At 45.9% G+C, this 23,849-nt stretch overlaps 3 protein-coding genes across 14 annotated transcripts; 1 reads left to right on the top strand and 2 right to left on the bottom strand.

Moving 5' to 3' along the window:
• Positions 1 to 6: 6 nt before the first annotated feature.
• On the bottom strand, positions 7 to 2,140 carry LOC128895769 (type 2 phosphatidylinositol 4,5-bisphosphate 4-phosphatase). Its single transcript, XM_054158657.1, has 7 exons — positions 1,834 to 2,140; positions 1,571 to 1,746; positions 1,266 to 1,499; positions 984 to 1,193; positions 777 to 917; positions 624 to 678; positions 7 to 502 (listed from the first exon to the last, which is right to left on the bottom strand). The coding sequence occupies exons 1-7, from the start codon at positions 1,916 to 1,918 to the stop codon at positions 417 to 419; spliced, it is 987 nt and encodes a 328-aa protein (XP_054014632.1). The 5' UTR covers positions 1,919 to 2,140; the 3' UTR covers positions 7 to 416.
• Positions 2,141 to 2,341: 201 nt separating this feature from the next.
• Positions 2,342 to 4,192, top strand: LOC128895770 (uncharacterized). Of its 4 annotated transcripts, none has more exons than XM_054158658.1 (3): positions 2,342 to 2,625; positions 3,135 to 3,332; positions 3,418 to 4,192. In XM_054158658.1, exons 2-3 carry the CDS (start codon positions 3,244 to 3,246, stop codon positions 4,022 to 4,024), a joined length of 696 nt encoding a protein of 231 aa, XP_054014633.1. In that variant the 5' UTR covers positions 2,342 to 2,625; positions 3,135 to 3,243; the 3' UTR covers positions 4,025 to 4,192. The 4 variants fall into 4 exon arrangements, with proteins under 4 accessions (XP_054014633.1, XP_054014637.1, XP_054014634.1 ...); XM_054158662.1 differs by lacking the exon at positions 2,342 to 2,625 and adding an exon at positions 2,632 to 3,009; XM_054158659.1 differs by lacking the exon at positions 2,342 to 2,625 and adding an exon at positions 2,632 to 2,932.
• On the bottom strand, positions 4,173 to 22,983 carry LOC128895763 (E3 ubiquitin-protein ligase lubel). Of its 9 annotated transcripts, none has more exons than XM_054158645.1 (20): positions 22,904 to 22,983; positions 20,530 to 20,619; positions 19,986 to 20,384; positions 18,546 to 18,746; positions 18,075 to 18,302; positions 17,539 to 18,014; positions 16,222 to 17,453; positions 15,385 to 15,629; positions 15,184 to 15,279; positions 14,751 to 14,894; positions 14,051 to 14,407; positions 13,779 to 13,962; positions 13,576 to 13,655; positions 6,794 to 6,991; positions 6,327 to 6,605; positions 6,151 to 6,240; positions 5,886 to 6,042; positions 5,439 to 5,769; positions 4,710 to 4,878; positions 4,173 to 4,352 (listed from the first exon to the last, which is right to left on the bottom strand). In XM_054158645.1, exons 1-20 carry the CDS (start codon positions 22,907 to 22,909, stop codon positions 4,323 to 4,325), a joined length of 4,992 nt encoding a protein of 1,663 aa, XP_054014620.1. In that variant the 5' UTR covers positions 22,910 to 22,983; the 3' UTR covers positions 4,173 to 4,322. The 9 variants fall into 9 exon arrangements, with proteins under 9 accessions (XP_054014620.1, XP_054014615.1, XP_054014611.1 ...); XM_054158640.1 differs by having other exon boundaries at positions 12,097 to 13,655; XM_054158636.1 differs by having other exon boundaries at positions 11,908 to 13,655.
• Positions 22,984 to 23,849: the final 866 nt, after the last annotated feature.

The raw sequence follows: 23,849 nt of genomic DNA on the forward strand, positions 1-23,849 counted from the left end.
TATATATATAGTATATTTTAATATATGAAAACAGTATTATGGGGCTGTTGTATTGGTCCTGTGCTTTTATATATAAAAGTGCAGAGGAACAATCCTTTGTTTAAAATGGACACCCCCATCTTTATCTAGTAGTTCTAGACAGATTACCTTACACGAGAATGTTTCACATACCGGATACACGTCTCTTTGTCCGGCATGTATATCTGGATATACATATGCGAGAATGTTGAACGAGCGTTATTATCAATACATACTCGCATATGCATGTGTAAGAATACATACATCTACCAGTTATGTCCTACCAGGACTTACACGTTTTTGTCATTACTATAAACATTTGATCTAAATATATTAATGCGACATAGATGTTACAGGAATTGGTTTTAAATATCAGCTGTTGATTGTCATTTGGGGGACTACATGGGACCTTCTATTAAACTAATTTTCATTGTACAATAATAAATGCTGCGCCCAAAGCATAAAAGTGCTAATAGAAATGCACCTGAAATGATAAACTTGTTAAAAACGTTTGTAAGTTACTATACAGATAAGTTATAAAATGTCATTATGTTTAAAAAAATAAGACAAATTTGTGCATTAAAGATTAAGAATACAATACTTACCTACATATGCTACATAAATTCCACCGCTGCTTTTCACATATGTATACGTGCCAACCTGCAAATAAAATAATAACAATTCAATATCGAAAATACACAAAAATTATGTTGGGGAGTAATTTGTAAGTAAATATTATACGTTTTAAAGATACTTACAGTCACACCTATTGCGATTACTAAGGCTATTATTCCAACAACGATGAATGCAATACCTCTACCTCTTGCAAAGTCTGGACCAACGGAAGATATTTTTCGGCAATGTGGGCATCGAGCCAAAGCATTATTCAATGTGTTAAACTGAAGAAGATGGTATTTGTTATAATTTAATTGTACATAAAAAATATACTTTTCGTTCACACTTACCAAGAATGTGTCGTGACAGTGAGCGCAGCCTACCCTACACATTCCAGGCATGGAAAGAACAGGTGGTGTAATCGGACTTGGAGCAAGATTAATAATGCGTTTACAATTTGGCCTTGGGCAAGCGATACGTTGCGAAGAGCTCTTACATATTAGTAAACAATTACACGGGCAACGGACATATTTTTTTCCAGGTGGTGCATTTCGTATGGGCTGTAAAAGTAATGGATACTTTTGGTCTCTGTACAGATTTTTACAGCAACATAAATTAATTTACAAATGTACCGTAGCTTCGTTGCATTGACAACATTTAACAACATGTTGATCTCTTTTACCAGATATGTCTATCATAGCCTGACAAACTCTACAAGTAACCATAGGCAAACTTCCTGGTTGGAACGTCTGAAAGGGAGGAGGTAGCTCGTCAGGTCCAATTGTAGATACCGTGCTAGAAGCCGTTTGTGTCTCATCCGAAGGCAAGGTGTTATATATTTTTCCAGGCGGTGCATTTTGTATGGGCTGTAAAAGTAAGGATACTTTTGGTCTCTGTGCATACATTTACAGCGAGATAAATTCATTTACAAATGTACCATAGTTTCGTCGCATACACAGCATTTAACAACACGTTGATCTTTTTTATCAGATGTGTCTATCATAATCTGACAATCCATACAAGTAACCAAACCTGGTTGGAGCGACTGATAGGAAGGAGGTAGCTCATCAGGTCCAATTGTAGATATTGTGCTAAAAGCCGTTTGTGTCTCATCTGAAGGCAAGGTGTTATACGTGAAACGAACGATCCGATTAAACAATTCGTTAATCCTTTCGCGAACAAGATCGAATATTATTTTACCTGTGGCATCGCTGCCTTGTAAACTGTAAGTGACACTTTCGTTTTCTAACAACGGCTGTCGCTCGCCCTTCTTGCCGTCTCCCATGACAGCAATTTATTTAAAGTGTTGTTTGACAGTACTCCCGGTCCGTGGATGACAAGGATGACAAAATACGAATTTTTCCGACACCCTACACGGTTTTATTCGTATATAGAACAGAAACCGTTCTTTGAAAGCAGATACGCACCGAGTTAATACATCGGCGGATCTCTAATGGATCAGTTTAGGAATTCTCAGGGATGCCACAATTGTGCACCATTTTTCTCTGCACGTTTCTTAAGATGGTTATGCGCATGCGCAGTGTTTGGAGGCCACGCAGTCGGCCAGTAAAGTATCTAATACATTCATGAAACTGGCGGCCTTAGTCGCCCCACACAAAATAGAGTTATGAAAGACAAAAAAATGAGATACATACCGGACACAACGCACAGTGGTCCACATTAAAAAATGTATTGACATAGGATAAAATAGCGAACTTTCTCGTATCAAAAGCTAATAAATTCGTATTTTTCTCTAAATGTCCATCAATATCTTAAGTTGCATATTTTGAAGATAGCATTCATTCAAATGATATGTTTTCTTTAAAAAAAAAAAAGTAGTGCACTTTGAACCGTTCATCTTTTCGGCCAAACGCGGAGAATCTCCGCGCTTTTGGCATCCCTGGGAATTCTACAGGCACTTGGATCTTTTCGCACGTTGGCAGTCCTGTTATTCAATATAACAGTGACCTCTCTGTGTCTTTATGTTTTGAGGTTAATCTTTCTTCTTTTTTCGTTTCTAACAACACAACCAAACACAACAATGACCGCTTTTAATTAGTAATGATATCGTAAAAATCGGTTATTTTTACGACGGTTTGCGTAATCTGTTTACAAGACATACTACTACTTAATCATTCGTCGTTACGCTGTACTGACACACTTTAGCAAGATTTGATAGCTTCCGCTCAAGAGTAGGATTCTCGATGCGTACACAATTTTTAAAAAAGTTTACTGTTACACGGTGTGTCATAGATTTGATTATGTATTATGAAACGATAAGTCATTCGAAGAGCTACTGGTATTACGTTTGTTTTCTTCTAATATAAGATGTAAAGGTCGTTTATTGTGTTTGCTTGTATCCATCGTTAATCCTCGGTAACACAAATTTTTCACAATAGAACACGACAACGTACACTAGACCCTATAATAACGATGTTCATACTATAAAATCTATTCATTACTAATTTCATAAAAAATTATGTCTAATTTAATTGTTACAGATATCATATGTAAACGAGTTTCGTTGCGCATAAATATTCTGCGACGAGTTATGCGGATTTACAGTACCTTTTGAAATATTTTTATTTTACACACACTTAAGCCTCTAATATGGAAAAAATAAAACATTTATGGAATGTGAACCAATTTGTTACAAAATTGAGTTGTCCCGAACGTATGAATTTACAGACATTTTACATGTAAGCTTTGTATGATTATTTAAATTTAGATGTAACATTTAAGATATATTTAAGACATTAAATGTTTAATGTTTTTAAATCTCAGACAAAAATGTAGAAGACTGAGCAAAGGAATGCAACTACCATCTAGAACGTTTGGACCCGCGGCAATGTGCCAATATTGTGGAACACTTTGGAATACTGCGGATTATAATATTCGAATATCGCATGGCAAACCGCTTTCTAAATCCATCGGAAAGGTTTTACTCTCTATGAACGACATGGACAAAAGAATACCCAAAGTTCGTAGAAGCTTAGCGACAAAGTGTTTAAAAAATAATACGAATAAGTTAGTATTTAAGTGTTCGGTATGTTTGGAAAGTACGAAGGTACCATTTAACAAACCGCAGCGGAAAAAAGGACAGAAAGCTACTGCTGAGAGTATACAAACCTCGCAGCGGCGAAAAAAGAAAAAATCTAGGGATAAAACCGCAGGTTTAAATATTTCTGGAATTTCAAACTTAAGTATAGAAAATATCGTGGAGGGATCGAAAGAAACCAGCACAAAAAAAGTAAAAAGCACTACAAACTTTATTACACCAATTCAAAAAATAAAAAAATTAAATATAAATAGATTAAAAGATGTCGTGAATCATGGTGCTACACCGTCGAAAAGAAGAAGTCTACATAGTTTTCTAACAGAACTTTGCTGAAAATCAGTTGTATAAGTTTCTACTCGTTCCATCAAAAATATTCGACATGTATCGTTTAGAAAAAAATCGACATTCTTTTATTATGATTCCTTTAACACTCAATTTCTACCCACGAAATTCACTTCGTTCTTTACATTAAATATTACACAACGTTTAATCTTCGTTTACTTTAATCGTAAATTCTTCTCTACATCGCTGCCCGTATAATAAAATAAATACACTATACAACACATGCAACGTGTGCGCACGCGCACGTGTTTCACGCACAAAGTCGAATATCAATTAATTTCTTCTGCTATCACTCCAATGGAATCTCTTTCCGCACCACCTGTAAAGAATTTAGGTATTACGTATCGTATCGATTGTATCTATTAATACGGACACCGCAAACGTTAAATATGTCATTAGCTTGGTAATTGTTTCTTTGGTTTTTTACCTTTGCAAGTATTAAAGATAGTTGAATTAATTGGGTAATCTCGAGAGACGAACGGTTCGTTTAATCGCTTAACAATTATTTGTTCCCTCGATACTTTGGTTTTTTGAAAACGTCGAACGTTGTACGTCGTTGCCACGCCGGTATTTCGGCTGCGAAAGTCATGCGTGAAGGTCCGCTTTCATGCATTTCGTGTTTGTTAATTGGGTCAGTGTGTCGGGGCAGGAGTGTAGGAGAGGAGTTGTTAGTCACCTGAATGCACGCCTCGAGATAATCCCGCTCGGACATTTCCTGGTCCTTCGCAGGGGGAACTTTTCCCCGACGGCGCAGCTCTTGCTTGGCATCGTTCAAGTCAAAGATTGCCACGGGGTCCAACCTGCCCTTCAGTATCAGGCCCGCCAAGTACTCAATGTAGTGCTGCCTGCGGGGAAAAGTACCCAGAATTTAGTCATGCCATGCACGATGCTTCTTCGTTTACCTCGGCCAAGTCTCTCCTGTAATGCTCTGGTTCGCGTCCGTACCAATTCGGGGGTAGTTTTGACCCTGCGCGTCTCACGCATGTTTCGAGATCGTCCACGTTTAGCAACGGTAGGGGCTCCAGTTGAGTCTTTCGAATTTTTCGGACTAGGTATTCGATGTAATGGATCCTTGAACGTCGGAAGGACTCGTTAAAGAATGACTAGGCTATTTGTAAAGGCACGTACATAGAGTGATGCGATGGGATGGGGAATCTTGGAGATGGATAGGGGCCCGACTCGTGTCGCGTAGAGCTAGAGGTCAGCAAAAGGTGTCCCAATTGAAAGAGCAAATATCCTCATCGACGAGTGTATAGGTTCTTATTATTCTAGCATGGAGGAACGGTCCAATATTTCATAGGCCGCGGTAGCATTCTACTCTCGCAGGAGAGACCGTTAAACGAGAAAAGCCAGTTGTCTCGTTAATAGAGTCACAGACGGAGTTTCACGGTAAGAAAGGAGTTACCTGCACAAGCCAGCGTGTCCCTCAACGACGTCTGAATTGCATACCGCGTCCACGACACCGGTGGGAGTCTCTTTCTGCAACTGCACTTTGCACTTGCGCTCCCCAGCTGGACCGTCCGTGTCGTACTCGATTCCATTATCTTTCAGCAACTGTTGCAACTGCGCGGGCTCCTTATCGCGTAGATAGAACAGACAGTTTCGCGGATGATGAGCGTGCAGGCCCAGTTTCGCGCAGTACGGGCTCACGGAACACTTGGCTCCCATCATGAAGGCCTTGCCGCAACCGCAACAGAACTCGTACTTGCACTGACTGCACGTGAAATGCATACAACCTGCGGCAAGGGGTCGTGAACTTTGAAATTCCAGTGTTGTTACAAACGTTGATATGATGTAGGAGTAATATCGTATGTTAAGGTTCGATCGAGTTAGCGTCGATTCGAGTTCTCACCTCCCCTAGACAAGGAGTACCGAAATTTGCACTTGGGACAATCTATGCCGTTGTCCGCCAGGTGCTTGGCTAAGCCTGCGGCCTGATTATCCGGGTCGTTCTCGTCTTTCCAAGCGGCAAATTGCTCACACGTAATTCCTTCGTGCTGTTTCTCCCACTGAAAGTGAAACAGCACCGCTTGAGAGGATGCTTTGCGCGCAATTGCATAATGTTCGCTTAATTTTCAAGCGAAGCGATTAGCGAACCCGTCAACGTTTGCACGTACCGGTCTTCGACAGAAGGCGCACGTAACCGACCGGCAATCGGGACAAATCAGTCGCTTGTGATCCGGATCCGCGTAAAATCCGCTCGAACACTGAAATTCACCAGCTACATTATACACCGATTACCCAACGAAAGCCTATCGAATATCGAATCGAATATCACGTGCAAACGGAACACCTGAATGCACCACTTAAAATTCGGATCCTGCATCAGCGTTCTGTCTCGCAACTTTCTCTGGAAAAGCTCGTGGATAGGCGGGTCCAGGAGGGTCTTTAGCTGGATGTCCAGATTGCTAAAGTACTCCAGGATCTCGTCCTCGGTTGCGTCCTTTAGATTAGGCTCCTTGCAGTACGGACAGACCGCGTCCATGATGTTTCGATCGCTGATCTGGATCGTAAAGTAATTCTTTGCGCAGTCGTTGCAGCAACGATGCACGCATTTCAACATGGATATCATCTGGCGAGTAAACGTTATATTCTTAGATCATCTTTGAAAAGATTCACAATATTTACCGAGTGGCTTTCTGGGAATGTCGTGAATTCTTTGAGAAGATATTCCAGGAGATATCGTAGCTCGGTAGGCTCAGTTGGCGTATTAATTATGCAATAGAGAAATTAGAGGAATTATCTAAGAGTTTTGTTCACCTGGCTCATGGCGAAACGACCCGTGCAGAGCTCGCACTCTTGCTGTAGGAAAGCTAGCGCCGATTCCACGCTGGAACATTCTTTGGCCGCGTGCAGAGCCTCGACATCCCCAAATTTCAAGGCCAACAAGCTAGCAGCGACTTCCGCCTGATCGTAGTTCGAAGCCTTGCCTTCCGCCAACAGACGACGAGCGATTCTCTGCGAAAGCAACAAAGTACTTGTCAAAATTTCCGTGTTCTTATCATCCAACCTAGCATTAAATCAGTGCATACAGTATACGTACGATACTTTTAATAAAAAAGTATCCGTGCGCAACGAACGATGTCGAATCTACGAAGATGAGTGCGTATTTTTGGACGGATATCTGCGCGATGAGCTATGCGAGAGGAAAGTGACCATGCAAAAGAACGACAGAGAGACTACTCCACCAACGTCTAGAAACGAGCTCTTGAAATTTCTCGATGACCGAACGATACCGCGATATTAATCGTTATTCGTTACGTGCGTGCCAGAAGAGTGATTAAGGAACGTTAATGCGTTAATGAGCGACGATGAACGTTCTCGCGTGAATAAACAAGCAACACGATCACGTATGAAACATGAAAATTAGTCACGATACAAGAAACAAAGAGAAAGTACTTACCTCGAGAACAGGATGAACGCGAATCGAATGGAAAAGTACAATCGAAACAAGGTTAAGACCGATGCAGAGTTTCCACGTGCGAAAGTTAATGCCACCAGGGCCACTGATCTAATCATGTGTCATCTGGATTTACACGTAATTCAGAGTATTTTATTGGCGCAATGATTAGCGATGACGATTCAAATTCTTCCCCATACAGGAAAACTGCCGCGAAAAATCACTGCACGTGGAAATCCTGCGCACCGGACACCCCGTCGAGGATATCCCGATACCGTTTCTCTCGTTTCGTTCGCTTAATATTTCGAGCTGTTTGTAGACATTGGCCTGTCGAGGATCGACAAGCAGTTTCTGACAACTGACGTTTACTGACCTCCCTGTCCGTTTTGGGAGACCCAGCCGTCGTGACGTAGTCGCTTCTACTTTCCACGTATTCCCGTTCCGTCTTTTCTTCGCCCTCGAACCGACGGATACAACTGGCCACCAGGGAGAACCGTTTCTTCGACGTTTCTCCCTGTTCCAACCCCCTATCACTACCCGTGCTAGCTCTACGACTCGCTTTCGTTTCTTTCTCAGGCCCACGTTTTAATATTTTCCTCCCATTTTTCGGGCCCAGTTTACTTTGCTCGACCTTAACAGAGCCGATCAGTAGCTTTTTCTTCGACCTCGAACACTTTCCTCTGGTCGTGTCGCTCGAGTCTGTCGTATCTCCCTGTTGCTTCAAGTACTTGGCATTCCTAGCCATCTTTTTAACGTTATCGTTTATTTTCTTCGTTGTTTGGTTACTTGTAACCGGAGGTCTTTGGAGATGGTCTTTGATATTTGTGGACACTCTCGAGCCTACGTCGTCGGCTTTCAAAGTCTCGTCGTCCTCGGAGGTTTCGATCGTTTCCTCGTTTAACTCTTGTTCCTCCAACGACGAGCCCTCTCTTTCCAATGGGATCAATTCTTCCACGCAACTTTCCATGGAGTCTGAGTCCTCCTGATTCTCGATATCGCTGTACTCGACCTCGCTCTCCAACTCAGAGTCCGATATTTTAGCCTTTATCGCGTTAATAGTCTCCTGTAGCAATATCTCGGCGTCGGTTAATTCTTCTATGCTCTCCAGGCTCTGGTCGGAGAGCTGTCTGTCCGTCATCGATATGTCAGACTCTGCTGCACTCTCAAAATCCGAGGATTCGTCCAAGATGGAGTCTCCCTCCAGCTCGTACTCTTCGCTGGAATCTGTATCTTTTAAAGTCAGACCGATCGACGAGAATTCTTCGTTTAACTCAACTGCTTCGTCCAGCCTAGGTTTACCTCGTTTCTTGTTCTCGTTCGTGCTGTTATTCTTGGGAATCTCCAATCTCGCTATATCCACTTTTCCGACACGCGAGTACATATTGCTTTTACTGGAGCCGATTTTTTGCTCCGTCTCTATCTTTGAAGCGTTTGAACTCATTTTTTCGGCAAACTGTCGACCCGCAGTTTTCGACGCGGTATTATTCACGCTATTGGGAGCCTGTTTCGCGGGACGATACCTCCCAGTGAAGACGGGGATCTTGGAGAAGAAGGAAGCTTTTGGTTTCGACGCTGGTACTTTCTTCTTCTCTGTTAGTACTTTTACGGTTTTGTCTCTAGGTTGTACAGGAGGTATTATCGATTTTTTGATCTGCTCGCAGCCTTTCGAGATGGTCCGCAAGATTTTCGACCTCTTCTCTGTCGTCGATGCAACGTTGTTCGATTTAGTATTTCTGGAAATTTGTTTCTGAACCGCTACGGTTGACGATTCTGTTTTATTGGTCGTGACGATGGATGGAACTCTTTTCGAGACTCCTTTTGTCACGAGTTCTCTTTTCGGTGTCCTCTGACTTGGGAGAATCGATCTGAGAGTTATGTCAGCCGCTACGTCCTTAGCTTTCGCGACGATCGCTTCTTTGGGGCTCGATTTTCCGAAATTTCTTCTCGGTATGTTGGTCGGTTTTTTGATGACTTTCACGGGGGACCTCCTTCTGCCGACTTTCTTGCCAGGAGATTTCGATCTCTCCTTGACTGCAACTCGAGGAGCGACGCTCTTATCGATTCCATTTGCATCAGCTACATCGTTCTCGACGCTTTCTCTAGAAGCCGCGATCGTTTCGCTCTTTTTGGTCTGACTTTCCGTTGCCAATTTTACCGATTCGCTAGCTACGACTGCCTCGACGTTGGATACGTTCTTCAGCGTCTTTATCGGCGCGCTATCGTTCACAGCTATCATGGGGCATTCCGTTATTTGAATTTCTATGATTTCTGGAACTCCGTCGGGCGGCACGTCGTTTGAATTTCCTACAGTTGGATCCATCTGTTTAATCCTTGTTTTCGAATCTGAATTGATGTCCTTGTTCGAGTCGCGCGCGACGAGCATCCTGGAGCTTAGGAGGCTATCGTCTACGGACAAGTTAGAATCTCTGTTCGCAATTTGTACTTGAACTTTGTGGGAGATACCGTCGGTCGATACCGAATCAGGCGCGTTGTTGTTCGAATCCGTTGCCGTCGTATTCGTTGGTTTGTTAAAATTGTCGGGCGCGTTAGAATTGAAATAATTGTCAAGAATCCCATCGTGGCTCATCGTCCTCGAGTCGGACGCGTTGCGCGACGTATCGACAACGTTATTAGGATCGAAGAGAACTTTCGGAATTTTGTTAACGTCTATAGAATTTAGCTTGTTAACGGCGGATTTGGCGTCCAAAGTATGCGATCGCGAACTCGACGACGAGTCGGTAATGCGAGAGTCACTTGAAACAGTTAAAATTGTCGATTCGATATTCGCGAGTGGTCCGGAGGTTTTATTTGCCTCGAGGTTGTTCGATACCGTAGAGGTTTCCACGGATGCCGGGAGCCTTTCATTGTCTGCGACCGATGAGAAATTCTCCATCTTTGACGTATCTTTCGAATTACTTGTTCCATCCGCATCCTCTCTGTTGAGATCCTGTTCCTCGATAACTGAGAGATCATTTTCAACTTGAAGCGAACAGACGTCTTTTGTTACCTTATCAAGTTGCTCGGCAGAGATCGATATCAATTTGCTTTCTTTTGTTCGCGATTGACTATCGATTCGAGCAGGATTCTCTTCGGAGTCTAACGACTTACTTACGGAAGTTATTGGACGAGTATCGATTCTGTCACCGGGTTGAGGAATATGGCATGCAACAGAGATAGGTTGCTCTACTTTCTCGGATACGTGCAAAGCGTTTTTGGACAGCTCGTGGATAATCGTTTTCGGCTCGTTGGGAAATCTATGGGTCTCCGTTTGGAACTTTTCGGGTGTTTCTTGAGCAGTGCTATGGGATTCTTCGGGAACTGCTTCGAGATGAGCTTGAGAATTTTTCGAAATTTCATGGACAACTATCGTAGGTTCATCGGACACTCGACAAGTTTCCGTTTCGGGATCTATCGATATTTCTCGAGTAACGGAATCGGGATAGTTGGAAATTATCTGGACGGTGGATGCGGAATCGTTGGAAAACTCATCCACGAGAACTTCGGAATCCTTGGAAATTTGATCTGTGACAGTTTCCGAATCTTTGGAATCCTCCGAAGCTCGATGAATAATAGTCTCAGGGTGTACAGAAATTTCACTAAGAACGTTTGCAGGATCCTCGAAGATCGCTTCAAAGGGTATTTTCGGATGGTCGGAAATTTCGCGTGTAATAATTTTGGAATCCTCGGGAACATGTATCGTGTCTTGTGTATTAATTTTGGATTTCCCTGAAATAGGTTCTGCAAGAATTTCTCTACGAATATCTTTAGGATTCTGGGAAACCTCCTCAAGAATTTCGAAATTCTCGGAAATTCCCAGTGTAACAATTTCAAAATTCTGGCGAGGAATTTCGCGATCCAGCATCGGCGCGCAGGGATCAGTGCGAGCTTCGCAAAGTTCGTAAATTGAAGTAGCTTCGATAGCGAAAGCCAGGGGTAATGGTGTTACTGTGAAATTAGTCGATTCGCCAGCGCACGATCTAAGCTCATTGGTAATTGCAATCTCTATAGAATTTTTATCCGTTAAACTACCGTCGATTAATTCCACGCTGTTATCATCGCTGCTCCGAATATCCGCGAGATTCATTCGCCTATCGGATGATTCACGAGCAGACGTTTCCGAGTCGCCGACCGCGGCTGACGTCTCGAGTGATAATGATTGCGCGCCAATGATCTCGTCGACGACGAGCAGCTCGTTCGATGCATTGTTAGGTCGCGAATAATCTTCAGGATTATTCACGGAAGAGCTGCCAGCTTCCTTTGCGGATGATTGTTCGCGAATCGATCGAACGCTCGTGTTAATTAAATGCGCATCGAGGTGATTACGATGAGGTGAATCAGCTTTAAAAATGTTTGCGTCATCGCTCGAGGCTGCGGCTGTAGCTGCAGCCCGAGGATTGTTAACTTTTTCATCGTCCTCTCGAGTTTTGTTAGCGCCATCGACTGTAACTTCTGGATGACATTTTTGCAAACTTACTTTGGCCAGCTCGTTCGCGGCTATCGTTGTCCCTTTTGTCTCTTGGCTCGGTAATGGCGCCGCTTCCGCTTCCTGATTCGACAGGTCCTTCGAGACCTCGTTACCGTCAAATTTTCTTCCCAGCGTCTCCGTTATCCTCCCTTTCGCGTTAGTTCGCGTCGCGACAGCGTCTTTTTCGTTCGTACGTACCGTTTCGAGTTCCTGCAGCTTTTTGATGTCGGTGGCGGTCGTTTCGGACGTCGCGGATTCCATTGTGTCGAGCGAGGGTTCTTTCATCCCCCTGGCAGCTTCTTTCGTTGCTGCCCGTTGCGGCCCAAGTTTCTTGCTACTTTCGTTTTCATTTTTGTGGGAATCGTCCGCGTTCGGAACTCCTAGACCCGGAGGTTCCGTTCTCCCTTTTCCTTCCATTCTAGTCGCTGCGTCGAGAACCTTCGGTCGATCGATTTCCTCGATAGATTTCTTCGGCGATAGTATTTGCATGGCCGACATGAAAGAACCCAGTACGTGCTCGGGCAGAGACTTTACGGCGGATATCAACGCTTCTACCGTGGCCACGTGCGTCTCGTTGCTTTTTCGCGGGACTTGTTCCGTCGAAGAGAATCTTCCTGGCGCGATAGACGGCGATTCTAGTTTTTCGAGCATCGCGGATAATTCTCCGTTGGTCGAGTTCGCGAGCTCGATCGATTCTTCGCTTTCAGGTGTTTCGGATGGCTGACGGAGTACGTCAGTCTCTGTCGAGGTGAGCGCCGCGTTCCCAGGGTTCTCTTCCTCTCGATTCTGCGACATCTTTTCGTTTAACGAATTGTACTCGTCAGCTTTGTCAGTTTCCGGGGAATCTTGATTTTCCAGTTTACTACTCTCCGATAAACTGCCCTCCAGCGGATTAGATCGCAGAGGGATGCTCGAGCTTTCAGCCGAAGAAGCTTTATCTACTTGTACGGCCCTTTCAGGAAAATCTAGAGTCTCCTTGGACGAAGGAAGCATTTCTTCGTGTTTCATTTCAGTTACTTCTGGAGCTGCATTCTTCGTGCGTTCCATAGGTTCTCTCGCATTGCTCGAATCGTTCGCCACGGGTTCTATTCCCGTTGAAGGCTTATTTTTCTCGACGCTCGTTTTCGTTCGTGACTCGTTGGATCGATTCTTAGTCTCTTTATCGGTTTCCGAAATCTCCTTATCTTTAGTCGCGACAAGAAGGTCGATCGTTTTCTCATCTAATTTTTCATGTAAATTTTGCTTGGACAAATTTTCCGACAGGCTCCAAGTTTCTCGTGCCTTTACCTCGACTAGATTTGCTACGGAAGCGTCCCGATCGAGATTTTTGATCGCAACGAATGCATCGGGTGTTCGAACCGCGGGATTGCTTATTTGATCTAAGGTTGTTTGCGTGGATTCTCCGTCGAGGTCGATCGTATGGCGTTTCTCTTGCGTTTTAATGGCCGCGGCCGCGGGTACATCGAGGTCTAACGCGGCCCTTGGGACCAGATTTTTATCGATTAGAACGGTTCGATCGCCATCGTTAGCTTCGTACAGATTATCAGGCTTATTACCGAGTGTGTTCAGGGGGTCTTTATCGTGTTGCCAGTTATCGGTCAGTTGTCTGAGGGCTGCCAGTTGCTTTTGAAAGTCGGCCTGCAACGCCACGAAATTTTCAACGATTGGTGACATTACCTGCTTCCTCGCTTCCGAGTCCGACACGTTGGAAACCTGTTGGGTAACACCCGTTCCACCACCGACCGCACCTGCCGCATCTAAAACAATCACGTTCTATGACACTTTCGAGAATACGGAACGTTAATAAAAAAAGTGAGATCTCTCCCTGGAGAGAGAAGAGAATCCGATAACCAATGCTCCAACGTGAAAGATTCGCTGACCTTCCCGCGGTGCAGCCTCGTCGTTCTCCACCCCAACCGGAGGACCCCAGATCCTCATCAAAAACGGCTTGAGCTGGTTCTTTTGTAGCTCGAATAAAGCCGCGTCCTCGGCGCCGTCGTTATTCTCGAGCGCTTTCACGACTTCCGCCGTAGAGAAGTTTCCTTTCTTCATTATATCCTCGCACTGTCGAAGATCATGTTTGATATTCATCGAAAACATCAGGGATAGTATCCGGAGACCCAGCGCAAAGGGATCTCTAGGAAACTCTTACTTTCTGCTGTCGTCGTTGAACGGCGACTGCGACGGCGTTCCAAACGTCGCCCTTGGCAAATCTCAAGGCCTCCTTCGCTTCGACGGCAGTCAGTGGCCCGACGTTGTTTTCCTTGAGCTCCTTGCCATGAGTGGTTGCCAGTACCTGCACCGTCTCCACCAAGTGGGGCCATTGCGCCTTCAGCCAGTCGATAGGGTTGGCGGCACCCTGCGATAGCGCTACCTGCACGTCGTCAGTGGTATAGCCTTGTCTTTCAGCTTCGCGAAGAAGTTGGACAATCTCCAAGCCTTGTCGAGTCAAAGTCGAAACTCCTTGAGTACTAGGACCTGCCTCGATGTATCTGGGCTGGCTGGGCTCCTGGAACAGGAAACGGAGGAGATCGTCGTAAGACGCCTTCTGTGCAAAGATAACGATAACGATAACGGTGCTACAGGTTCAACAGCTAGTCTATAAAAATGAAACCATGTGTACCAAACAAAAACATTGTTTACGATCAAACTGATGGATCGTCGTCTACGGAAGCGCAAACAAGTTCGTTGGAGTTGTGGGCGGGTGGTGGCAAATATATCGCAGCTGCGAACAATGTAACGTTGCCTACGTTCACACCGAGGCTACGTCAAACTAAAATCTTGTTAAGCAGAGATGAGGATTAGGTGGGATTAGAAACCAACGATTCCCGAGGGACAGGCGTCAAGTTTACCCTGGAACGATAATAAAGGTGGGTCGAGTCGATGGAGTTCCGTCGCGTGCGATCCCTGCTTGGCCCACCGATCAACTGCTGAAGATACTGTTCCTGACTGACGCGCGGATACAGATCGGGGCTGTTCGCGAATCTGGTTTGCTCCTGGAACAGACGCTCCGAATGGTTGTCTTCCATTAAACCGTTACGTTATGCGCGGGTCCGTATTCAAGACGCGTCATTAAAAATTGAAGGGCACTTTCGGCTCGCATAAGGAGCGACTCGTTCGGTCGAATTTCCTCGAGCTCCCGAGAGATCCCTGCGCTTTACTAATAACGTGACCCGAATACAAGTTTGAAAATAACTGGGAGCATTCAAACTACAAAACTGTGCTTCGAAGCGGATCGAATCGAATCGAGTCGAATCTCTCTTTTCGTCCAATCTCGCGTTTTACCTCCACGTCGCTGTCCTCGTAGTACAATAGACCCTTCGAGACTGATGCTGATCTTGCGAATCCCGTGCTTCCTCTCGCTGGAAGGTAGTCGTACGTCTGAAAGCCGTGTTTTTTTTTTTTCGATAACGAATCTTCGCTCCCTTCTATCGTCGAATCGAGCGTGACTTTTCTAACGCGTCTTAAATAGAATGAAACTCTTACTTGAGTCGAAATATTTTGAGGCGGCGGAGACGTTCCCGTGGAAACTGAGTAACTTTTATGAATTTGTCCTAGCATGGGTGGTTCTATGGGCGACATTTGTCGCTCCGCATCGTTTATTTTTGTGGAGGAGACACTCCGCGTGCTCTCGGTATTCGCTGACGAATCATTCGGTATTAATGGCGTCGCGGATTCCGGAAGTGTGCTCTCCGCGACGATCGCAGACGAGTCTTCCAGCGTCGGGGTATCTGTAATTTTAAGTCACTGCGTCAAGGACAATCTTAAAGAGTACTTTAAGAACTCGAGACTCGAGGTCTGTTACAACAACAGCGGTTTTAAAAGGCTGGGACACGGAAAAGTTGCTCGACGCAAACTCTAATCTTGGAGCGTTCACAACGGAATGGAACAAACTCGAACCAACGCGACGTTTTTATCAGGATCGAAAAGAACAGCAGCCAAATGCACGCCCGTGCTTGAAACTAGCTCCTCTTGAATGAATAATAACGCACCAGACATGATCGAACGACGAAAGGAAAGAAACGAGGAAGAGTGGCTTCATTTCAAATACGACTATGCATTTGGTTCCCACTGAACAGCGTACGAAACAGTTTGCATGTCTCTTTATTATTCATTCAAGGGTATACATCGAGAGGGAGGACAATCCGGTAGTGTGTTCATCTTTTCGTAAAAAAGAAAGAGAGAGAAACGAAGATGGACAAACAAGACAAAGGAAGACACACTCGGTGTCGGAGATAAAGGCAACAGGTATAACACTGGTTGCGGCAAATCATTTTTGCGATTTGGTGCCAAACGAAAAGCTGATTTTGCGCCTAGCTCTACCTTTGTTTCTCGTGGAGCCACTATCGCCGCTCTCTTCGCTGTTCGATATCTTTAACAGGCTCGTCCTTTTCTCGATGTCGGGGCTGGGATTGCTAAGGTTGCTGGACGTAGTCGCGGATTCGCTTTTGGGGATCTCGCTGAAACCGCCTGGAACGTCCTCGGGATTCTCCTCGTTGCTCGGTGGCAACGCGCTGCTCTTCGTTTTGCAGCAAACCACGCAGACGCGGTCCTTTATATTGTTTATAAAGGTGCAGTGCTCGCAGGCCCATTCCTCCTTCGGTATCTCCATCGCTGTTGTCTGCTCGTCTGGGATACCTTTGGACGCAACGTTATTCTTCGCTTTCGTTTCCGTCGAGGTAGGGCTTTCCAGACGTTTAACCGTCGGACTTTCCACTTTTCTCTGAGGAATCTCTTCGATTCGTCTCTCCCTTTCGACGGAACGTCTGATCTCTCGACTCTCCGGTTCTCGGTTCCCGCTACTAGGTCGAGACGTTTCTTTGCCTTCGGTCTCCCGGGATTTCCTAGGCTCGGGATCGCGAGATGGCGTTTTTCTGGTGCTCTGAATGTCGGAATCCATGGACGATCTTGTGGAATTTTGACCGACAGGTGACTTGTCCGTTTCGTCCAGCGATACTTCTCTTCTAATCAAAGTTTCTTCTTTCATTTTTGGACTTTGTCGATTCCTCGCCATCGTACGGAACGTGGTTTCGTCGTCTGCCTTGTCTACCTTTTCGACGTCCTGGTTTCTCTTGGACAACGCGTCTCGAGAAGGAGTTCTCCTCGAGATTTGCGCGTCGCTGTCGATGGAGGATCTTCGGGAGTCCCTGCGAGAGGATCTCTCGAGGTCATCCAACCTTCCATCCTTCTTCGCTGAGGACGCTCTTCTCGGAACCTCGTCGCTCCTTCGCCGTGGCGTAACGTCTACCCTCTCGAAATGATCGTCGGAGGAGCTGGTGACTCTGGAACGACCTGGCAGGGCGGATTTTCTATCGGAGGACTCATCGTCGGTGCTCCGTCGTTGCCTATCGCGGTAACTTCCGTTTTGCACGCGGTCCAGTCGAGGATCCACCTTGGACGATCTACGTTCGTCCTGATCGTATCGTCTGCGGGCGTTCAAGGTATTTTTCGGGAGTTCGTCCAAGTTTCTGGTCGACGTTGAGTATCTCTTGCTCGGGTGACTTTCGGACCACTGACTCTCGGTGCTGGGCATCCTTTCTTCCGACATCAGTCGTCTAAAAGAACGCCAGGTTGTCATCGAAAAGCACAGGATTTAATCGGTACCGTATACGGTCTGGACAAATTTTAAACTAGTCTTACTCGCGACGATTTCTGGCCAGCAGAATCCTGCTGGTGTCATCCTCGTGATAGCTCCTGTGCCTGGTGCTCCTGGACACGCTGCCGCGTCTGGTACCTCTGGAGCTGCGCGATAGCCTGTCGTCAAAATCGGATTCCCCAGAGTCCTCGGAACTCGCGTCTGACGGCGATCCTTGCGATCTTCTGGATCGCGACCTCGAGACTAACGATTTTCTGGATTTCAAGCTGGGCGCAGGGGAAGGTGCTCTGGATCTTCTTGTAGATTTCAGACTTCGGGCAGGACTGTGGGGCCGCGAGTGAGATCCTGGATAATGCGGCGGTAGCACTTGTGATGGAGGATATCCCATGGGGTAACCCCACATCGCTGGGTGGTTTAGACTCATCGTGGAACCACCCATAGTCATGTCCCAGGGGGCGTTTGGAGGATACCACATAATTGGCATGTGGCCGCCTGTACCTAGGTGTGCCATGGATTGTGCCTGAACAACAACATTATATATTATATTTTCTATTCTTGCATTTACGCCATTAATATTTACCTGATGCATTCCAGGGTTCCACATGTGAGACGACGATAAATCGCAAACGCTCGCCGATTGTATCATAGACCTAGGAGGTGGCGGAGGTGGGACTGGTGGGGCTGGTTTAGGGCTGCCCATGCTCATCGGCCTCGTGTTCAAAGTGTCTCTCGCGATGTCGCTAGAAGTATGCCTTCTTCTATTGGCGTCTTGCGCTCGCATCGCTTCTTGATATTTCCTGTATCTTTCCTAAAGGTTTCCAGCTATTTATTTCCTGTCTTTCTTAAACGGCCTGCACACGATAGAGGTTCCCAGTAGCTTGTCCACAGGATTACACGCTTACACGCGGAACATTACGAACGGTTGTTTTTTTATCAGTCGGCAAACCTGCGGATTAACCTTTTGCAAACCTGTACCGTGCACGAGCCAGTTTACGAACTGCCAGCAAAGGTGTCGCGGTCATCCCGTGAACGGTCGAAGGGTGAAGGTTACCTGTAGCGTGGACATTTTGTCGGTGCCTAATCCGGATCCTTCGATGGGAGCGGTGTTGACCGATTGCGTAGATTTCGACACTGTTTTCGCGTCGATCGTCGCCGATAGAGGTCTGGGAGTGTTCGGAAGTGTTCGCTTCAAGCTGCCGACTCTCTCGATCAAGGAGAGATTCGTGGGTCCCTGGTTTTGCGTTGATTTAGCCTAAGCGCGGAAACCTGAACTTTATTACACAGTCGAGCTGAGCTGAACAGTGCTCGGTGTGTCGTTGTCGGGAACTGTGCGGATGCATTTTTCTACTGTGATTGCGTGGACGGTGTGAAATAAAATCGAAATAAAAAGAGAACGCTGGGTCTTCGTGGAGTGCCTGTCGCAGCTGAAGCGTTGCTAAAATTAAATTGCGACTAAATCGATTGGTAAACAAAGCGTTAGTGAACAAAGTGAAATAATGGCCCCCGACGAGGCGGAACTGAATTCGCAACTCAAAGAAAAGATAACGTGTAAACAACACAGGTGGAAATGGTTCGCCATGAAATATATAATCATTCGATCAAAAGAGAAATCGTGCATCGAGTCAAAGTAAAGTATCGTAGCCTGAAAATAATGTGTGTAGAGTTTGTATATACTAAATGAACGAGTATGTAATGTACCAAGTAACGAAGCAAAGGATCGTGGATCGTGGATCGTGGATCGTGGATGGTGGACGACGAAAAATGATCGTGTTCACCGTGATCTGCCATATTCACGGTCGCGTCGGCGCCGGCGTTGATCAACGCGAAGCGTGCACGAATCACCACGTCCCCTGTTCGTTTGTTTCCCCGCCGTTTCTTCGTCGACGGAGTGAAAGAGTGAAACGGGTTCAGTGAATACGGCAGGTGTGTTTTTTTTTTTGCGGTAACGTGGTATATTAAAAACTACCAACGACAATATACAATAAAATCTCTGCGCATCACGGAACAGCAATCTTGTACGGCAGTACGAGGCTCCTGTCGATCGTCGCGCTTAACGATCTTCGTTGCCCCGGTGTGACGTTTTCTACAAGACGACTGGGTGTCGTTCGATGCTTGTACAACCAACAACGAGTAACAGTTAACAATCTACGAATGCATAACGACGTAAAAGAAACGTAACGACTCGAATCGCCGGAGACAAAGTTGCCACTCGTCGCTGTTACAGACCCGGAAGTACACAGAAACGCTGAAACGTTTGACGTTGGGAACTAATCTCACTGGGACCACAACTAACTCGGAGGAACGACGAAGATTGTCATAAAATGGGACTCGCGACTCTCGCAACCTGGTTTCCGCTGATCGCAATCGAATCCTTCAGCGATCCCTTGATTCGATTTCGGACAGCTTCGAGGATGGTACCTAAGGTCGACGAGTCGTCCTGGAAGAAGATTCACGGAAAGGGATGAAAGCCTCAGGCCAGAATGCATCCTACCTGAGTCTTGCGATTTCGTCGTGGCGGCGGTATCGGGGGTGGATTCGACGAATTCTCGCCCTTGGGTGGCAGCGGTGGTCGAGTTCTCGTCGCTAGATCCGTGAGGATCCGTCTTCGCACGTGGCCCTTCCTTTTCGGGTGTTTGTGATTCATATCGTCGCAGGCCTCGCAGTAATTGCCGTTGCAAGCGTCGCATCGGGCGAACACGTTCTCGGTGCCGCAGAGGACGCATTTCAGGGCTTTCGTGATCGGCGTCGAGGATTTTTGCGCTTGCGGTCGGGTCGGGAATTCGATGATCTCGTAGTCAGGGTCGCCACAGTCTCCGGAGAGCGACGGTGGAGGTATCTTTGGCGGGGTCGGTGGTCGTCGTTGCTGCTCCGTTTCCTTCTGTTGTTGTGCCTTTGTAAATATTTACGTATTTTATACACTGCTCTATCTTTGACATCACCGAGTGGAAACCAACGATACGACACGAGTTACGCAACAAATTAGACTTTTGATCGAAAGGGATAAATGTCAGGATTATCGAGTTCACTGTACGTACCAGCACCCAATGGGGCATGGATCTTGCCATGCGCAACCGGGTCGATGGATTTGAGATGGCCATTGGGCGCCATTTTTCAGCTCCCGGGTTCTAAAACAGAATTAGATCAGTATTTAATACCGATCGGAGTAATTTACAAAACGACTGATTGATATTCTAAGATTAGGATTATCCGAGCGCACACTTTACGGTACTTTTTCCCATTTAGCAGAAAAACGTAAGGCATCGATGAGATCATCCAGTGGTTACGCGACTTATCTAGATGTACGTTTTCTGAGTCAACTCATGATTTTCCTAACAAGGTTGTAAAGTATGCATTCTGTCACGTTCTCTGGCGTTTGCAGAAGGCACCACCGATATCCGTGGAATCATTCCGACGAGGGTGATTCATTCCGACATTAGTAAAATGTCACCTCGACGCTTGGATTAAATTGGATTACATTAGAAGCAGGTTTTGTTTATCGGTGGGCCGCATTTTTACACGCAATTTCTAATCGAGGCGTCGAGACAAGCTGGCAGCGTCGTTGACTCGCGTACAGCTGCCAAGCCGTGCGTGAATTCATGTCATCGCACCTTGGATTAGGTGGCCGAGTAATTTCGAGGATGCATCGCAATCGAGATTTTTTTCTCGAGTGGATCCTCGAGAAAGCGTGACGTCACCTGACCGATTCCTCCACCGGAACCGACCGAAATCGATTCTATTTTCGAGGGGAGAAAAGTCTGTGTTCCGCGTCTAGAAATAAAATCGAGCCGACCGGACACAAGCGACGTTATATGTCTTCACGTTGACATTAATGCGAGGAATTCGTAAATATCGTCAGTTTATTTTCGCGTATTCATTCAACCGTTTCAACGGATTACGTTAGCCTTTCACGAAGAATTGCGAGCGGATGAAAATTTCGTCCTCGTGAAACGACGGAGCGCGGTCGTGTTCAAAGTTCGAGCTAATTCACACGTGCGGGACGAGTCATTGCATTAGTAGGAGATAAACAATCTCCAAATGACGCCGATGGCGATTGCTTAGGTCAAGAACGCTATAATTTATACCGAATAATTGCCCGTTGCCTAGAAACACGAGATTCTCTATCCGTGTCGGCCATTTTGTGGACCGATACATATCTAACAAAGTAAACAAATCTCATTGTAAACAAAATAGACGAATTTGATTTGTTTATACAACGAAAGAGTAGCCCACTACATTGCGATAAAAGAAGCGTCTAGTCGACCGGATATCGAAGGGAACGACACCGACGTCGCAGGGACGACGGATAATTTTCTATCCGCGATTCCAGCCAGCGTAGCCGCATGCGAGTTCCACACGCGTGAATTAGATCCTCGAAGTAGAGCCATACGTATCTTTAGAACGTTTACCCCTTCTGTTCTTCCCGCTGGTTCGAACTCTTTTGTTCTATGCTGCTATTCTGTCCACTAACGAGAGCAACAAAGCATCCGATTTCCAAGAATTATAAATTTAGCCTCGCGGCACCCGATGGTCACAGACACGAGTCGATCCAGTCTCGCGATCTAGGCTGGAGAAGGCTTTCGTCGACGTTCAAATTTGCCAAGTCAATGGATCTTACACGCGACGTGTTAATTTTAAACGAAAGTTTGTCGCGCGATGAAAGCGCACACGCTTCTTCGCGGGACACTATTTCTCGATGAAATTGCTAAAGTCTGCCAAAGTTGGAGCCATTCCAAACTTCTAGTCACCTTCTTTACAGTTTCTTCTGAAAACATTTTTTATCTACGCAATAACATTCTCGTATTTTATTATCGCGTACGATTTGCTCCATGTGCAGAATCGCGTGTCTTCTTCGCGAACTAACCAATCTGTCGTTCCTGTTTCCGGTTTGTGGCGCACGGGACAAAACGCGGAACTTTGTGTGAGATCCCCCGCGGCCACTTCCGCGATCTAGCCTCGCAACGAACCATCGATTGTGCTTCTTACGATGCTCTTTTGTCTCCTCCAGCGAAAGTATAGCTCGGTGAAATTTCGTTTTTAAGCGTGACGATAATTCCCGTCGACTCTCGTAATTGGCGCCACGAATAGGGAAGGGAAGGCGGATTCCCCGCGGAGATGGGCAAAATTCTTATTTGGACGAAATTGTCGTTCTCTATTGCGCTTCTCTATTACGCAGGCGGCACGAGTTGAGTTATTCATCTTTCGTCGTTTTTGTTTGAAATTTTCATCTAGACAAGAATGTTGTCCATCTCGGAGAGGATCGAAGGGAGGACGCGCGCTCCAACACTTTCAGGCCGATGCATCACGATTGAAAACGCGCCGTGGAGAACAAAGGACGCACTATGCCCCGTGTCTGAGGCGTTGTTGCGATGCACCGGATAATGCACTCGTGAAAGGAAGATCAGCACTCACATTCATGTGGGACCTCGCGGAGGCGATTTCTCCGGTTTTCCTCGGGAACTGGTCGTCACGGTACTGGCTGCTTCCGACTGCTCCGCGGCGCTCGTTTACAGGGGAGCTGTTGCATTGCCGCAGCCGAAATCTATTTTGGTAACATGGCTGCTGGATCGCTGCCACCGTTTTACCGAAGTCTCCCCGTTCGCGTAAATATATCGCGACGCTTAGGAGCCTGGCACTCTTTGGGAGATCAGTCGAGCGTCGGATCATTTGAATGCCGCGATATATACTGGCATTTCCATCATCTTTTTCACTCTTTCATCAACGAGGATTTTGCTACTTTCCGATAGAGTTGAGAAACGAATCATAATCGCGGGATTTATCGAGAGTTTTAGGCGTTGAGACGGGTGTCGTGGCCGTCCGAGTAGGAAAGCTCTGGAAGTTATGCGGGGCGAGATACTAGCGCCGCCTACGCGACGCCTCACCTATAAACTGACTATATAGACCGAAAGGCGTAGTCTGTCCATCTAAATCTTTACTCGTCTCTGTATTTTTTCCATGTTTCGGTAACCTAAAACACTTTGTGCATAGAAAGCAAATAAACTGTCCACGAAATTAAAGATGCCAAGTACGAGCTCCTTTGTGCTCCGCGCGATTCCTTTATTGGCGAAGAAAAGAGGAAAGTTTGCCGTTCGAAAGGTGAAACATTCAGGCTGGAAGTTACATAGTCGTAAAACTAAATACAGTAAGGTATAATTATATGCGTGCCGTTCTCGACTTATATTTGCATCTGTATTATATCCACGTTGCATCATCGCTTACAACTTACTTCCCACGTGCGTAGAAACATTCGCGCGCGCGCGCGCGTGGGCTTCAAATGCCGGCTCGTGCGAAAACTTTGACTTCTTAAATACCATTCCGTTATCCTTTTTTTCCCGCGATGCAGAGCGAACATTTCAGA

The sequence above is a fragment of the Hylaeus anthracinus genome, unplaced genomic scaffold (genome assembly GCF_026225885.1).
Source record: "Hylaeus anthracinus isolate JK02 unplaced genomic scaffold, UHH_iyHylAnth1.0_haploid 5, whole genome shotgun sequence".
Taxonomy (NCBI): Eukaryota; Metazoa; Arthropoda; class Insecta; order Hymenoptera; family Colletidae; genus Hylaeus; species Hylaeus anthracinus.